The following is a 17,876-nucleotide window of genomic DNA, read 5'->3' as shown; positions in this document are numbered from 1 at the left end:
AGCAGATTCGCGGCGCAGAAGCAGATTCGCGGCGCAGAAGCTCGGGGGTTAGTTTTATAATTTTTTATATTTCAACTCTGGGACACTACTGCTAACACATTTGTATGCAGCTCTGATAAAGTTACATTTTTGTATATTGTTTAGTGTTGGACTTTTTAAAAACGTTATTACCATCACGAATCTGCTGACTTGAAAGATTTAACTTATTGGGATTTTTTCCCTTGGGCACTAGCTCCCCCTGCTGGTTTAAAATAGTGTCGGCTGGATGGCGTGGTTATATATCAGCTGCCAAAAGGAATCTATTATTTCTCTTAACAATAATTCCAAGAAGAATAATTATTTATATAATATTCAGTATATTAATATTTATTGAGCTATTCAGAGGTGGACTGACTGGTGTGTTTCAGATCATTGTTCCCCTGCGAATTCCAACTGCGCTTGAGCTTCATAACATGAACCGATGGGCAAACACTTTTCCTCAGTATTTTCTGTTAGGGAGAGAATTTATTGTTCCATCACTTACAGCAAGTAATTCAGGTCCCGAAGCAGCAAAGCAGCCTCAGACCAACAGACTACCACCACCACGCTTAATGGGTGGTATGATGATCTCTTTTATGATCCAAACCTTCCAAAAAGTTCAACTTTTGTCTCATCAGTCCTTTTTTCTCTCCAAATGTGGTGAGATGACTCTTGTTTTACTTTTGATCAGCAACGGGTGGTCACCGATCTTAACTAGGGCCTGCATTTCACCACTATTCCAAGTTTTCTCCATTTGTAGATAATGACTCTCATTAGCCAAGGGAATTAGAGAATGATTTTTTTTTTAATTTATTTTATTTTATTGTATATACAGAGGGACGTGTAAGTTTGCATAGCTTTTTTTTTTACTCCTTAATAAAATATTAATCATTCAAACACTGATTTTGTTGAATTTACTACTAAGAAATCAGGAAGGGATTAAAAAAAATTTCACACGACTATAAACGTCAGCTTGGACTTTGTGTAAGATGCTTGTCTAAGTTGGTGGTAAACCAGAACATTCAAATGAACAATCTGCAGTGTACAAAACCAGCATGCCGACAGAAAAGGAGAAGTACACCACGCCTTTCCCTAATGTTTTCAACCACATGATCTTTTTTAGCAGATAAACATTTGAATTTGGTCAGCTGCCATGAAGAGTCAAATGATAAATACTAGAATATGAATCACTGATACGTGTACAAGCGCGTTTAATATATGAAAAACACAAGATTGTACATTTAATATGCAGACTAAAAATATGTCGAATGAATCCAGTGAGCGCTGTGTGCAGTCTGTGGGGCAACTTATACTATTTATTTATATAACATATATGAAGATATTTGTGTGTGTGTAGTTTTAAAGGACTTCTTAATTCTAAATAATTCTAAATACTCTATACTCTATCCTAGAAAGTAATTGCCCGCGCGCACGCAAGCTAGCGTAGGCGTGTACGTGCTTTGACGCGTGCGTGTGTTTTCTTCAAGTTTGAGTCAGTAAGGGTGCGTCTGAAACTAGCACTACTACATTAATCCGGAAAAACTCAGTGTTGTAGCTGTAAACGAAAATAACAGCGAAAAGAATTTGCAAATTAACCTTTAATTGCGAACAATAGAACGGCGCACTAGAAACAATGTAATGACTTTACAAGTCTTGGCGCTGTCGCTTTATTCCACGCTCTTTGACGATGGAGTTTTCGCAGACACTCCCTTGAATGATTGAACCGTCCCGTCATACCTCGCGTGGCCAACGGCTCTCCGCCGACTGTTCGCTCATTGAATTACCGTGTTCAGCCTGTTCGGCTTGATTTGGGGCAATAAATTGGAGAAACGCGGGTTACACCAGCACATTTGAACGCCGTCGCGCTATCCCGGCCTTCTGCTTATCTGACTGGGCGTGCTTTCCTGGGCTCGCTGGCTGGATTTGGTCGGGGAGGCAGGGGGAAGTACGGAGCTGGTCCCGAGTGATGATGGAGCTGGAGTCGGCCAGTAACAGAGGCGACCTGGTAGCTGTGGGGGACTCGCTGCAGCCGCAGACCCCGAGCAGGCACGAAAAGAGCCTGGGGCTGCTCACGACCAAGTTTGTGACTTTACTACAGGAGGCGAAGGACGGGGTGCTGGACCTAAAAGCTGTGAGCATGCAACCCGGGGTCTTTGTTGTTAGCTAGCACATGTCATTTGGAGCCTGCCCGCTGTCGTTACACTTTCGCTAGCTTGTTAGCCTAGCCTAGCTGTATGACAGGCTAATTCGAACGGTTTTCTTTCGTGGCACTGCAGTTTCAATACACCCGGGTTACTTTCAAACGCAACTTAAATGTTGTTTTCAAGTTTTTAGCTAGAGAACTGAGCAAAGACAACAAGTGAACTTTGAGAACACCGGTCAACTTTTCAGACTCTGCCCCCTGCAGATTCAAAGTTCAAAAAGTGGGTCAGCTTTTGTCGCTTTCTTTTGACTCGACCCTGCTGCATCTTCACACATGAACAAATTTTCTCTGATTGATAACGTCTTTGTCACTTAACGACATGCATTCACTGTGTTAGTTTCCCCGCAGCTACTCGGAGAGCATGTGTCCTAAAGGACAGTGCATTCAGTCACCATCCTTGTTATAAGCGCTTCTGATATTACATAATGAGCTGCTTTTAGATTAACCATAAGTAACTGGGTACTTGATAATTGTGCTCTTCTATACTTATAAATAGAACTACAGTCTGAAAAGTCTAATATTGTACTGTTTATACTATTTGGCTTCAAAGTCGTAAAGTTTAAAACGTGTTTTTAAAGTGAAAACCAGACTTTACCAAACTTCTCAGCTTGTGTTATAAATAGAAGCCTTTCACAAACTGCCATTCATGTTTTCTTAAACAAACCAGTGAACCAGAAGGCAGCCTGACCAGCCAAGCATTACTTGGACTGTATCACAGTGGCTGCTGGGTCTTAGCAGATAGATTGGCTTCATAGCTTTTGACACTCGTAGCTGCACTGTGCAATGCTGATAAAGTGCCAACCCCCCTTTTCCCCTCCCTGTCTCCTCAACTTTAATTTTCACCAGTTTATTAGAATGGAATAAAATAGCCCTTTTATTGTCATTGTACATTTACAACAAAATTATGTATATATTAGTAAAGACATCAGGAATAAATGGCAAACAGAAGAGATGTATACAGTCATATATAAAACAATAGAAAGGCACACAATGGAGAGCAAAGTGCTTGGAGGTAGTGCAAAAATGCTATGATAATAAAACAAATTTACTGATTCATTCTGTAGTCGTGTAGTTGTACTCTGTAACTTTCACACAACAAAGGACCTTTTTTTTCATTTTTCCAGGGATCCTGTTATTGAGATATGGAGCCATTATGAAAAAACTGACAGAAATTAGTTTGGTGCCAAAAAACAATTTTCTCCCCTGATTTTTAGGCTGAAAATAAATAAATAAAATAATTGAAAGGCCATTTGCGTGCTGCAGGGTGAAGCATTTTATTTTGGGAATGTATATGAATTTATGTTATGTGAATTTTCAAATAGAGCTGTCATTAAGGAACTTCCATGAGTCCACTTTAGCCACAGGCCCTGATGATAACGCGTGGGCTTACAGTATCAGCACTTGCCATATGGTTAATGTTAGCATGTTGCACATCAGATGATTTGGGCTAGAAAGGAAGGAAGTTAAAATTATGCCACCATTTTTGGTGAGGCTTTAAAAGTTTTTTGTTGCAGGGCACCTGTTGGCCTAGATACCACAGTCCCTGTCTATGCGTTAGCTACATAAATGCTGTCGTCTGTATTTTAAATGAATTTTTCTTGTCTTTCAGGCGGCAGACACCTTGGCTGTGCGTCAGAAACGGCGTATCTATGACATCACTAACGTGCTGGAAGGTATTGGACTGATAGAGAAGAAGTCCAAAAATAGTATTCAATGGAAGTAAGTCCACATTTCATTTTGTTCTTCAAGTGATTGACAGGGCTTTCATGACAGAAGGATGATGTGCTTAGGTAATGATGGTATTTGAAACCATAAATGTTTTGCAAGAACTTGCATCACTCCCAAACCTTCCACTCTGCACAAGAGGCATGTGCTACAGATGCAGAGAGAGGCGGGGAAGTAGGTGAGAACCTGAGGACTGTGGTGCCTGTTGGTGTTATTCTTTGCATGTTTGCGTTTCATGGAAGACGCTTTCATGGCTTTAGCTTCGTGGTAACAGGACAAAAATGACTAATGAACTGAAAAGTGCACATTCAGACTTTCAGTTTGCATAACTCATGAGGGCTGTAGGACTGACCACAGACCATATGCACTATAAATGCCACCTGAGTTACAATAACACCGCCTGAATAATAGAAAGACCCCGTCTACCGTAGCTGCAACTTCTAGGATAGCCCCACATATGTAAGCTGATAATATACATTAACATTTCATTTTACTCAGGAGAGAAAAAAATATCAAAGCTTTAATTACGCATAAGTAAACTTTCTGAAATTTTCAAATCTTTCAGGTTCAGGAAAATTAATGTGAATCTGAGAGTCCAGGCTCTAATAAAAAACAGATGATCAGTGGCCAAGAGTTTTGTGTGTGCATGAAGGCGTCTTTATCTCCTCTCTGTACATAAACATGCTATTACCGTTGTGTTTTAGGGGTGTTGGTCCAGGGTGCAACACCAGAGAGATAGCCGATAAGCTGATTGATCTGAAGGCGGAGCTCGATGACCTGGCCCTTCGGGAACACGAGCTGGACCAGCAGAGAGTCTGGGTCCAGCAAAGCATCAAGAACGTGACAGATGACTCCAACAACAGCCCATATCCTTCACTGCAGTCTGTGGGTTTTAGCTGGAAGTGGTCTGTCCTGTGGTCAGGGTTGCTTTAACACGATGGCTTTATTGCTCTTGAAGCTGCTTGTTAGATTGTACATTCATTTTGTGTTTTCTAGTATTTCATTAGAGCAGTGTCAGATCTAGTGCATACCTGTGTGAGAGAACTAGTGGGTACTGCAAGGCAGGTTTATTTTTATAGCACAATTCAACAATAAGGTGATTCAAAGTGCTTTACAGAGACATTGAAAACAAAAACAAATAAAAAGCAGGATTTAAAATTGATAAAAAAAAACAGTCGATAAAATCCGTAGTTAAAATGTAGGTTTTGAAATTTAAGCTTAAAAGTGTGGATTTGGTGCTTTATTCAAATGCAGCTGAGAACAGGTGAGTCTTCAACCTGGATTTAAATAAACTGAGTGTTTCAGCTGATCTGAGGCTTTCTGGGAGTTTGTTCCAGATATATGGAGCATAAAAGCTGAATGCAGCTTCTCCGTGTCTGGTTCTGACTCTGGGGACTGATAAAAGACCGGATCCAGATGACCTGAGGGATCTGGAAGGTTCATACTGGGTCAGGAGGTCACTGATGTATTTTGGTCCTAAACCATTCAGAGCTTTATAGACCAGCATCAGGACTTTAAAGTCTATCCTCTGACGGACAGGCAGCCAGTGTAAAGACCTCAGAGCTGGACTGATGTGGTCCACTTTTTTGGTCTTAGTGAGGACTCGAGCAGCAGAGCTCTGAATGAGCTGTAGTTGTCTGACTGATTTTTTAGGTAGACCTGTAAAGATGCTGTTACAGTAATCAAGCCTGCTAAAGATGAATGCATGGACTAGTTTTTCCAGGTCCTGTTGAGACATCAGATCTTTTATCCTTGAAATATTCTTGAGGTGACAGTAAGCTGACTTTGTTATTGCCTTAATGTGTTTTTCTAAGTTTAGGTCTGCATCCATCACTACACCCACATTTCTCTCCTGGTTTGTGGTTTTTAGGTGTATAGATTGAAGTTCTCTGGTGACCTGTAATCGTTTTTCTTTGGCGCCAAAGACGATTACTTCAGTTTTGTTTTTGTTTAGCTGGAGAAAATTGTGGCACAACCAATCATTAATTTCCTCAATGCATTTACCAAGAGCCTGTACAGGGCCTCGGTCTCCTGGTGACATTGTGATATATATTTGTGTCATCTGCACAGCTGTGATAGTTTATTTTGTTGTTCTTTATAATGCTGCAGGTTCATAAATGTTACTCTGAGCAATGCCAAAGATCTGACTTGATTCAGCTGTGGGTATTGGCATACACTGCCAGTCAAAAGTTTGGGCACAGCTTATCATTAATGGTTTTTCTTTATTTTTATTTACATTGTAGATTCTGACTGAAAGCATCAAAACTATGAATGAACACCTTGGAATTAAGTACTAAAGGAAAAAAGTGTGAACTAACTCAGAACAAGTTTTATATTTTAGATCCTTCCTAACAGCCCTCTGCTTTGATTCCTGCTTTGCTCACTCTTGGCCTTCTCTCCATGAGCTTCATGAGGTCGTCACCTGAAATGGTTTCCAACAGTCTTGAAGGAGTTCACAGAGATGCTGAGCACTTGTTGGCCCTTTGCCTTCACTCTGCGCTCCATCTCATCCCAAACCATCTCCACTGGGTTTAGGTGACTGTGGAGGCCAGGCCATCTGACACATCACTGCATCTCTCTCCTTCTTAGTCAAATAGCCCAGACACAGCCTGGAGGTGTGTTTGGGGTCATTGCTCTGTTAAAAATAAATGATGGGATGGCATGTTGCTGCAGGATGCTGTGGTAGCCATGCTGGCTCAGTGTGCCTTCAGTTTTGAATAAATCCCCAACAGTGTCACCAGCAAAGCCCCCCACACCATCACACCTCCTCCATGCTTCACCTTTGCACAAAAACACGGCAGGTGGAACCAAAGATCTTAAATTTGGACTCATCAGACCAAACCACAGATGGTCTAATGTCCACTCCTTGTGTTTCTTGGCCCAAACAAATCTCTTCTGCTTGTTGCTTTTCCTTAGTCGTGGTTTCTCAGCTATTTGACCATAAAGGCCTGATTCACACAGTCTGCTCTGAACATGTAGAGATGTGTCTGCTACTGGAGCTCTGTGCGGCATCTATCTGGGCTCTGATCTGAGCTGCTGTTAATGATTTCTGAGGCTGGTGACTCGGATGAATGCATCCTCAGCAGCAGATGTGACTCTTGGTCTTCCTTTCCTGGGGCGTCCTCATGTCAGACAGTTTGATCGTAGTGCTTGATGGTTTTGGGGGACACATTCAGAGTTTTAGTGTTTCCTGGACTGACTGACCTTCAGTTCTTAAAGTAATGATGGACTGTTGTTTCTCTTTACTTAGCTGATTGGGTCTTGTCATAATATGAATCCTAACAGTTGTCAAATAGGGCTGTCAGCTGTGCACAACACACCTGATGGTCCCAACCCCATTAAGAAGGCAACAAATTCCACAAATGATCCCTGACAGGCACACCTGTGGAGTGAAACCATCTCAGGTGACGACATCATGAAGCTCGTTGAGAGAAGGCCGAGTGTTTGCAGCGCTGTCAACAAAGCAAAGGGCGGCTGCTTGCAGGAATCTAAAATATAAGACACATTTACAGTTATTTATCAGCTTTTTCTTTGCTACATAATTCCATAAATCTTGCTTCATATATTTGATGTCTTCAGTATTTATATAAAATGTAGTAAAAATAAAGAAAAAACCATGAAATGAACAGGCGTGTCCAAAGCTTTGACTGGTAGGTTGGACTACAGTCGGACTCATTTCTGCATTGCACAGTCAGCTGCAGCATAATGAAAGACAACCATAACCCTCTATATTAGTGTTCAAAGCTCTTCAGAGAGTATGAATTACAGGTGAAGCATTTCTTCCGTGGTCCAAGAAGGAGACTTTTAATGTCTGAGGAAATTCTCCTAATGATGTCACAAGGTGTTCTGGGACTTTCTGAGGGTGTCTAATAAATATGCAGTTTAGTTACAGATGTAAGGTTTTTTTTCTTTCAAGCTTAAACTTGAACTCTTTCAAATACTCATTAAATGTCTCTCAGTCATTGTTAGTGTTTGTGTACAAAGGTGTGCTGTTGAGAACACTTCAGTTTGTGTGCCAGATGTGGTTGCTGCTACACTTAACACATTCATACTATGGCCTATGTAAAACACGAAGATCTCTGTGGAGCGTTTAAAGGTAATTGTTTCGCACGCTTGGATTTGCAGGCATTTCGCTCTTTCACTCAAAAGCAACTGTTCTCACTCCCTGCCCTCCTTCCACAGGTGACACTCTCCTCGCGATCCGTGCTCCAATAGGCACACAGCTAGAGGTGCCCATACCAGAATCTGTAAGTGACGTCTGTAGTGGATTTTCCTCTGCGCTCTCGGGTCCGGTTGTTGTTTCGCTCATATCTCCGACTGTGCGTGTGTGCAGGTTCTCAACGGACAGCGAAAATACCAGATCCGTCTTAAAAGTACATCTGGTCCCATTGAAGTTTTATTGGTCAATAAAGACCCCTCCAGTGCCTCTCCCGTTGTTTTGCCCGTTCCTCCTCCAGATGACGTCCTACAGAACCTCCCAGCTCCAACACCTACCTCCCAGTTGCCCACTGCCACCACACAGGTCCATTTTCTCTTTGTTTAGTGAGTTTGAAGTGCCAATAATAAGAACAGTGATCTTATACTAGAGTACTGGACCACCTTGTTTGTTTCCTCTTCAGGTCCCTAAAACAGCTGTTGCTCCTCCCACAAAAACAGCTCCTATCACATCGGGCCCTTCGGCCATCCAGACAGCAACGGGTAAGGAGAGTAGACTAATCTTTTAATTGTCCCACACGGGGAAAATTGGTTGTAACAAATAGCGCCTAGAACGTTTTCTCTCAACACCCACACTGTTTCCTATCGTGGTTTACATTTTGTCCAACATTATGTCAAACTATGTTTTTGTTGTGTGATTCTTGCCTTTATCTCAGAGGTGACAGCCACCACCGCGCTCAGCCCAACAACCGAAACGCCCGCTGCAGTTACTCAGCAGCTGCAGTCGTCCGCCTCTCTGGACGGTCCCGCGTCGTCTTCTGCCTCTGCAGGATTCGAACCAATGAAGTCAGGTCCATCTGAGTGTGAGTGTTGACCCATTTTGGTGTAATAAAGGTTTGGTTACAGTTGACTGCAACACTGTTTTGTTTTTATTATTATTTATTTTTTTGGTTGTTTTTTTTGTCTTTTCTCTAGTGCTGGACTTCTCTGAAATGTTTGACCCAACAAAAGGTAAACTTCTCCTCAGCTTACGTAGCTGCATTATTCGTTGCTGTACATTGAAAGAGTGCATTGGAAATATTTACCAGATCCTGACATTCTGGCTTCTTGCAGAAGTTGACGTTTCCTTAGGAAAGTTTGTGCTGATGCAGGCCACTTGTCTTCATTCTCCTGCAGACTTGGTGCTTTAAAAATGTCTCTTGATTTTATTGTTCCTCTGACAGAGATCATGAGCGGTGACCTGCTGGAGGACTTGATGTCATCAGAAGGTATGTTTGCTTACAGACGAGCTGGAATATTTGTATTTTTCAGGTATTCCCAGAAAGATTCCAAAGTGGAGCGTTTGTGCAGGAAAATCTTAGCCAGAACGTGTTTGGGCTCATTTGGATGAAAGCATCATTTATCCCTCGAGAACCAGTAGAGCTCAGCTGTTGAGATGCCAAATATCTGCGTTCTGTTTGGAATTGAATGTCGACACTGTTGGAGAAGAAGGATTTTTGGAAAAAATGATTTGCTTGTGTATTTATAATTTATACCACGCTGTAAGGTGCCTGATCTCAGTTCTCTATAATAGGTCTCATGTATTTCTCTCTTTCACCCCCAGTGTTCTCTCCTCTCCTTCGCCTGTCACCTCCACCCAGTGACCACGACTACATATACAACCTGGACGAGACAGAAGGTCTGTGTGACCTGTTTGACGTCCCCATTCTCAACCTCTGACCTCCGAGATTGTCGTCAGAGCAGGAAACAGTTGGCCCAAATATAATCTACCCTCATTTTATCCGAGTTTTGCCCCTCCCTCTCCGTGACGGTGAAGACGGGAGGAGGTGCAGGAAAGCCATCCCCATCTGAGGAGCATTTAAGGGCACCTCTGCACTGACACGATGAGCTCCAGCTGAGCTCTGATAGCAGCTCCATGTGCCGCCTCCTGAAGAAACACAGGCGAGAACAAAACATTTTACTTACCGATTTTCCAAGGAAACAAGAGTCGTAATTATATTTTTGGGGGATTTTTATGTATCATAAGGGGTTACGTTTGTGTATCGGCTTCCCGCGTGCTTGTGAGCAAGAGTGCGTGGGCACACTTGATGCGAGTGTGCTTGTGTGTCTGTGAATGTGTTTTTGTATAGACCGATCTCTTAAGTCAGAAGTCTCCGGGATTTAAGAGAAACCTTTTACTATCAGGTTAAAAGTCATGGCAAGCTAAGTTCATGCATGACTTCACTGAGTCCAAACAGAGCTGGTTAAAATGCACTGTCCTCATGTACATAGAGAATATATATTTTGTATTACCAGCGCATTAAAACTTCACAGAGAAATCATTTGCAGGTAAACCAAGTCGCCACACTCAGTTAATCATACCATGTAATCTTTATGAACTGCTTTCTTTAGAATAATGGGACATTTTCAAATCTTTCAGAGTTCGAGTGTTTTTTGTACCAGTTTCATGATCTTAATGCAAAACTAAGCCTATTTAAATTTGTGATACAAGGAATCATGGACCAAAAAACATCATTTAATTAAAATGTAAAACTTGGTGCTTGCTAAAATCAAAAATCTTCTGTAAACTTCGCTGTATAACTGACTTCAAGCTGGTACTAGTGCTTCTAAACTTGCAATTTTCTCCTTTTTTAAGAAAATCAGGCTCACTTTAGTCATTAACTCCTGTTTGTCAGAGGACAAACTCCCCTCTCCTTCCAAAATGACTTCTCTTTCACTCATAATGTATGTATATGAATGCCATCATTTGTATGTAAAAGGCATTTTTGATGTACTTTTTTATTGCTGCAGTGAAACGTGTATTTCTTGAATTATCCTTTTTTTTTTTTTTTTTTTTTTTTAAAGTGTATATGTGGCACAGATCCCTTTTTCTGTAGTTTTAATGGTTTTTGTTGTAAGCGGAAAATCTGCCCATCACTCTAAATTACACCTTTCACCTTAGTTTATTCTCTCTGCGCAAAGGACACGTAAGTGCTTTCTTCTGTAAAATCATTTCATTGTGTAACATCCTGTTTTACCCTGGAAGACGTATGTTTGTACAGTATGTACTGTGTATATCTCCCTCTACTGCTTGTATAGAATAGCATTTATTTTTTATACCAGCTAGATATATTATTACAGGATTCTTGCCACTGATTCGGAGCTACTCAAGAAATTTATCGACAAAACCTGCTTCAGCAAAGCATCCTTTCCCGTCGTTGCACTTTTGGCGTCACTGTGGACAGACTGGTTGCTACTCATCCTCTCTTCGGTCGATATCCAGTTTTTGTGTTTTGGACAGTGTCGTGAGCTGCCGGGTTTCAGCAGTAGTCGCTGAACAAATTGTATCCATGTAAGACTCGAGTATGCAGTCAGTTTTTAACAGGATGACAATTGCTAAGCTGTAGTTGCATCAAATGGAACACAATAAACACTTAAATATTATTTGCATGTTTTTGAGTGGCTTGTTACTTACTGGTCGTTTCTTACAGTACACACTTGATTTCATTCCAACTGTAACTGGTAACCTGATTATGAGGAACTGTTGAAGGATAAAAGTAATGGGATTCTGGGATTAGGCTCTTAGACCTTAGACTCTACTGGTCAACACATAGAGGACCATCTGTATAGAGTATCCTTCTATTATGTATCTCCCATATGGCCTTTAAAGCTTCTGCACATTGTGATGAAAGTAGAGAAACTGAGTCATGGTAGCATTTGATAAACATTACATCCCATTTTACGAGCTTCCTGTTGGCTCTCACTCCCAGTTATCTTCCTCCTCGCATTTCGTGTCAATTTTACTGTAAACAAAGGCAGAAAATCTGTGGAAAAAATATTTCGCAAATAAGGGGAACATGATCAGCAATATCTTGATAGCACTTCAGCAGGACAGGAAGGTCTTTCTGCTTCCCTTTTTTCTGACATTAAGCCTGATACATACAGAAGTCTTTCTGCTGGACAATGAGGCGACAGCAGGGGGCGGCTGTAACCAGCTGTACGCCACCGGAACTTTGAATTCAATTTTATGTGCTAGTGAAGAAATGTGAAAGAAAATATGATAGAAGTCACCATAAGCAGCAACGACACCTCCGGTGTGTATGTCGTTTTTGTTTCAAAGTAAAAGCACTGTATCGCTCGAAAGAAAACAATGTGCCGGTCAAAGGTTTCCTGCATGAACAATAAAGTAGCAACATATAAAATAATATATTGGTTATATATTGGTTATTGTTACCATTTTAATTTTTCTCTTCCTTATCTCTAGTTTTATTTTCAATTTAAACGTTCAATTAATGTGAAACGCGGGAGGGGTATTATTGTGAAAATCCAAATCGGAAACTGGTCTGTTAATCAGAGACGATTGACTCCAAAAAAAAAAAAAAAAAAAAACCCAGAAAAAACGCTCGACCAAGAGACTCCAGCCGACCCGGAACTTTTAGGTCAACTTATCATAGTTAAAAGTTTTTGCAGAGACGCTGGTACAGGTTTTGTCAGCGGTCGGATGTTTTTATAGGGGAACACACCTCCGCGGACCGACTCGGTTCTTCCTGAAGAGTAAAAAAGGAGCTGCAAATGTTTCTCGGTCCGACTGCGGCGGTTCCTGCAGGATAGTAGCTCTTGACTCGTCTTCTCATACCAGGTAGGAGGCATTCAGGGAAAAAGAAAGCTGTGCTCACATTTCTTTCACGACTGTTGTGTTGACTGTTTCCAACACGCTGTGGCTGCGCTCATATCAGATTAGGGGCACTTTTAACTTATCTTTTTGCACTGAATGGTTTACTTTTAACTAAAACATTGTTTAGCTGCTAACTTAATGCAGCAACACATGACTTTACTTAACTGACATGTGCTATATGTAAAGCACAATTGTGTCATTCTTAATTATTATAAGAAAAACTCCGAATACAAGTGTTTCTGTTCTTTGTTTTTTATTTTTATTTTAAAAAGCAGCTTCCAGTTTTCTCTACCATATAAATCCCCTTTTCTTGGAAACCTGTAGCATTTCAGATTTACCGAGTGTATGTGCGACTCTGTCAGGTCAGGAATTTCAGGCAGCTGAGCTCTTCCCTCCCTACATACACACTTCCACAGTGGGTAGGGGGGTCTGCCAGTCCAGGGGGTCTCACACACACACACACAGGATCTGCAGGCTAACAAAAGCTCTGAGCCTGCTTGTGGTTTTAAGCCTAACGAAGCAAACTGCTCCCTGAATATAGACAGTGACAGCTGAATGTGGTGGGACTCTAATCTATCTGACATCATCTCCTTTAAATGCATTTATGTTTTTAATGGTCTGCGCAGTTCAAACTCCACACAGAGGGAACCCACCTGTTTCAGCTGCACAGTGAGCGAGTGCACAGAGAACTCTTTGAGTTCTCGTCTATTGTAGCAGCTAGAACTTCCCATATTATAACGACCTGTTTGTTGTTACATTTCTAACAACTTCCGTTCAGAAAGGCAGAAAATTGTATCTGATTAAACCCAGCAAGGCTGATTTTTCTTCTTCTCCTTCTTCTTTGATTTACACATAAATGGGTTTGAGGAACTGCTGGCCTGTAAAATTAACCATGTCTTGTCTTTGGCTGTCAGATGGAAGCAGCTATGATCCATATGTATTACACTGCTGAGGCTTCGGCTTTTTTGTGTCTTTTAAAGATTGGCTAATCTCTTATTTGACCAGTTGTTCAGGTTATTAAAGGATTTTTGTTAACTGGGATCATTACATTTAGAGTACTAAAGTTAAACCTCAACTTCTCTTCTGTTTGAAGCCAGACAGTGGGTGTGGTTTCAGCTTCCACTTGGTTAATTCTGGGGGGCATCACAAACAGGCACAGACAGGTACAGACTGAGGCAAGCACGCACTGGTGGTTAACCTCTGTTGGAGCCTCACATGAAAGCTTCCCTCTTTTCCTGAGTAAATGAAGCAGCTTACACAGTTTTGCTGATCAGCAGCTTTTTAACTTTCGATACAAGCAAGTTGGGTTTAGTTAAAAATGCAAAAAACATCTTTGAGGTCTTTTAGTTCATCTTTCCTTGTCTGGGACGTTAGTTCCCCTAAAGAAATGGTAACTTCTATTAATGAGGGGTTTTAATTTATTCTAATTTGTATTTCTGCCATCGTGTCGTGTTCCTGACCATTAATGCATTAAATGTAAAGCTGTATAAAATCAATTCAGACACTTTAAAAATACTTTGTAGGAAATGCTTAAAGGATTAGCTTAAGTTGATTCTTCTTGGATGACAGGAATGCAGGCTGATCTCCGTCCTGGACAGGCCACGGTGAGCGAGTAAGCTCGGAGCTCTAGTCTGCTCAGATTATATCAATATTCAAGCTTCTGATCTAGATGAACTGTACTGTGGTGTTCTATTCCTGTCGCCAGGCCACATTTGTCTACAACCTCATTTCCTTCTTTCTGATAGATCGTATAGTTTGCTTATAGATGCGACAGCAGTATTGCAAAGCTGTGAGCTCTGAATGCTCTGGTCTACAGATTATTCTTGTACAGTGTCACAGTGTCAGATGATGCTGTAGTAGTACTGGGTTGAAGCCCCTTGTGCCTTCAGAACTGCCTGCAAAGATTCATCAAGGAGCTGGAAACACTCCTGAGGTTTTGGTCCATGTTGACAAAGTAGCTGCAGATCCATGATGTGAGTGTCACCTTCGACCACATCCCCACGACACTGTGCTTGGACTGAGATCTGGTGACTGTGAGGGCTCTTTGGGTGCCCTGAACTCACTGTCATGTTCAAGAAAGCAGCTTGCAATGATTTGACACATGACACAATGTCCTGCTGCAAGCAATCATCAGAGGACCTGTACACTGTGGTCATAAATAGCTGGACGTGGTCTGCTACAGTACTTGCTGTGGCGTTTAGACGATGCTACCGAGAGCCCCAAAGTGTGCTAAGAAAATATCCCCCACGTTGAGACTCATCAGACCGTGCAGCATTTTTCCAATCTGCTGTTGTCGAGCTTTGGTGAGCCTGTGTGAGCTGCAGCCTCGGTTTCCTGTTCTTAGCTGACAGGAGCGCCACGTGCTGTGGTCATCTGCTTCAAGGTCCGACGTGTTGTGCGTTCACAAACTCTCTTCTGCTTACCTTGATTGTGACGTGGTTATTTGAGTTACTGTTGCCTTTCTGTCAGCTGGAAGCATTGGCCATGATCCCTGACCTCTGGCATCAACCATGCATTTCCTGCCAGAGAACTTCTGCTCTTTGTCTCTTTGTTTATGCCAAGTGGAGATGCTTGAGCAGAAAACGCTCTAAAAACTGGCTGATTTGAGAGGAAGTGACCCAATTATATTTGATGACGTAAATAAAGCCAAGCAGGTAGCGTGTTTACTGTGAGTGCCACCATCCTCTCTGTATTTATCATCACAACATCTACTCGTTATCCTGCTATTAGTGGTGTCTTATTGTAAATTACGACGCTAGTCAGTGTTGACCTGATGATTGTGCTTTCTAGGAAAAAGGAAACTTCTTCAGGGGTTGAAAGACTCTTTGTGCCAAGTTTCACTTTTACAGCGCTTTCTTTGACTGATGTACTCGTCATTGTTTTATTGAAATGTTGGATTTTGACACCCAGACCTGAAATTAAGTTCAGTTTCCACTTGCAGGCTGATTAGGAAACTGGTGTAGTCAAAGCTGTACTATATGACGCAATTCATGTGTACTTGTTTGGTTAGTTCTTTGCAGCCAAAGCAGTAACCACAGCAAGTAGCCTACATGGGCTCAGTTTCACATTCTTCATTAAGCAGCTTGGACAGCTTAAAAACCGCAGGTACTCTCAGTTATTGTTAATAAAAACCTGGTCTTTGAATTCGATCACTCAGAAGCTGAGTAGACCTCAGTTTCTATAAATCTCTATTAAGATTAATACTTTATTTTCAAAGGGAAGTTGACCTTTGGCACCACACCAGATCCAACATCCCCAAACAGGTTTAGCCCTTCAGACTTCTCCTTCCATCTAGTCCATGTAAATTACCCCCAAACAAAGATGGATGTTTGAGAGGTGACATCCAGGTATCGGCTGCATGTTTATCGTCACTTAAAACGGCCCTTTTTTATCAGACAGCGCCTCAGGGAGGCGAGGAGGCCTCGAAGCATGCGGTTGTTGTGACAGCAGTAGGAATGTTGCTTTGTTAAAAACTGCGAGCTTTCTTTTTGAGGCTGGAAGTGACAGAATGCAAAAACCATCCAAGAGATCGAGCACAGGCTGGGCTGTTAATCACACCGAGCCAGTGAATGTACAGAAGACTCAACATCAGACTGTATGTGTTGTCCGTGTGTCGAGAGACTGAGGAGGAGGACGAGGAAGGGTTTGAAGCGCAACAACAGCTTCTTCTTTATCCTCTGGGAAAAGTCTATCGGAGCCGAGGAGGAAGTGAGAAGAACGATGGAAGGAGTGGAGGTGCCTGTACGGGCAGGAGGTCACCTGTTTCAGCTTTACTCAGCACTCCATAAATAAACAGTGAAAGAGGAACCGCCGTGTTCTGCAGCTTCACGTCGAAAACGGTTGTTGGATCAACACGAGGCAGCCATGAGATTGACAGACCGTCAGCTCTCGTTTTCTTATTCCACCTTTCTGTTGTCGAAATGACGGAGACTCGTTTTTTGTGCAAACTCGAGTCCATTTTGGTCACATGGTTTTTATACATGTTCTTCAATGTATTTCATATAAATCCCACAGGTGCCCAATAACTCTGTTTTCCCGTTAGCAGCTGAATAGCGGTGTAACCAAGAGGTGCCATCATGCCGCAGCAGAAGGACATAGTGAAGATCGCCATCCAGATGCCCGGGGCCTACCCCCAGCTCATACAACTGGACCAGGTAATGCACACATTTATGCAATGTGCACACTTTTAACTGATAACGTCCGTCGCGCTCTGGTTGGTTAAAATAACGCAGTCTGTCACACCGAGTGTCTGATGTGCTTCTTCTCTGATCTAACTCTAAACCACAAGGGGACTTTGTTTCCCTCCGTGGAGCATCTTACCTAATTTACTTGTCTTGGTAGAGTTGAAAGCCGTTTTCACACGTGCACCGCAGCCGTGAACAATGCCCTGCGATGGTGCAAACGTCTGATGCAGCAGGACTGAACACTAAACTTTCTTTAATGCGTGTGATCTGACTGTTTCTGTGTGAGAAAGGTGCTCGGTTCAACGAGCTCGTCGCTTTAACCAGTCGGCTCGTAGTGAAGTCGTCGCTCTCTCGATGCTACGTGTGAAAAGGGACAACTTAGAAGAGTATCCTGATCTTATATTTCTGGCATTTTGGGAGTTTTTGTGTAAGAAAAGATTAGATTGTGCAGTAATTGCATCATTCTGCACCAGTGCAGGAATGATGGTGCATGAGGACCTGGCAGAGCTGTGACCCTCAGCTCACATTTTACACCTCTGAGTTTGTTGCACCGTCAGCATCTTGGTGAATATAAACCTGCTCGGTGGAATCAAACAGGGGAACCTTAACCACTTTGTTCTGCAGCCATTATGAACACATTTCATCAGAGAGTTGGTCAAAATGCAAAGGCTCTGATTGGACTCCAGGTTGTGACATATTTCAGTCAGGCTGCATCAGGTAATTTGGTCGATTAATTCTGCACAGGTTGGTTTTAGTCCAGTGGTGCTGAGACTTTCTGGCACGTTGATAGCAGCACTCACGCTAATGAGTCAACGCCAGACCACAGAGACGTGCATTCATCTGAACTATGTTGGGCATTTTCTTGCTGGGGGGGAATAAAAAGGTGTCACCATATTGGCCCGTGTGTCTGTGAAGGCTCCGCCCACTCCTGCTTGTG

General features: G+C 42.2%; 2 protein-coding genes across 3 annotated transcripts in view; both read left to right on the top strand.

The window, feature by feature from the left end:
• Positions 1–1,739: 1,739 nt before the first annotated feature.
• Positions 1,740–11,524, top strand: e2f4 (E2F transcription factor 4). The gene is made up of 11 exons (XM_084932734.1): positions 1,740–2,149; positions 3,831–3,940; positions 4,651–4,812; positions 7,999–8,042; positions 8,129–8,193; positions 8,280–8,468; positions 8,566–8,644; positions 8,818–8,964; positions 9,077–9,112; positions 9,325–9,369; positions 9,705–11,524. The coding sequence occupies exons 1-11, from the start codon at positions 1,985–1,987 to the stop codon at positions 9,818–9,820; spliced, it is 1,158 nt and encodes a 385-aa protein (XP_084788860.1). The 5' UTR covers positions 1,740–1,984; the 3' UTR covers positions 9,821–11,524.
• A 945-nt stretch (positions 11,525–12,469) lies between these two features.
• Positions 12,470–17,876, top strand: part of elmo3 (engulfment and cell motility 3) — a 23,483-nt gene continuing 18,076 nt past the window's right edge. The window contains exons 1-2 of one of the 2 annotated variants that reach the window (XM_084932731.1): positions 12,470–12,719; positions 16,801–16,909. In XM_084932731.1, coding sequence (XP_084788857.1) covers positions 16,832–16,909 — 78 coding nt within the window. In that variant the 5' untranslated portion in view covers positions 12,470–12,719; positions 16,801–16,831. Of the gene's footprint in view, positions 12,720–16,797; positions 16,910–17,876 lie in introns of both variants that reach the window. The other variant, XM_084932730.1, reaches the window with a different exon arrangement.

This window comes from Perissodus microlepis, chromosome 7 (assembly GCF_051167445.1).
Source record: "Perissodus microlepis isolate ML-2025 ecotype Zambia chromosome 7, ASM5116744v1, whole genome shotgun sequence".
NCBI classification, from domain to species: domain Eukaryota; kingdom Metazoa; phylum Chordata; class Actinopteri; order Cichliformes; family Cichlidae; genus Perissodus; species Perissodus microlepis.
This window is presented reverse-complemented; position numbering and strand designations above follow the sequence as displayed.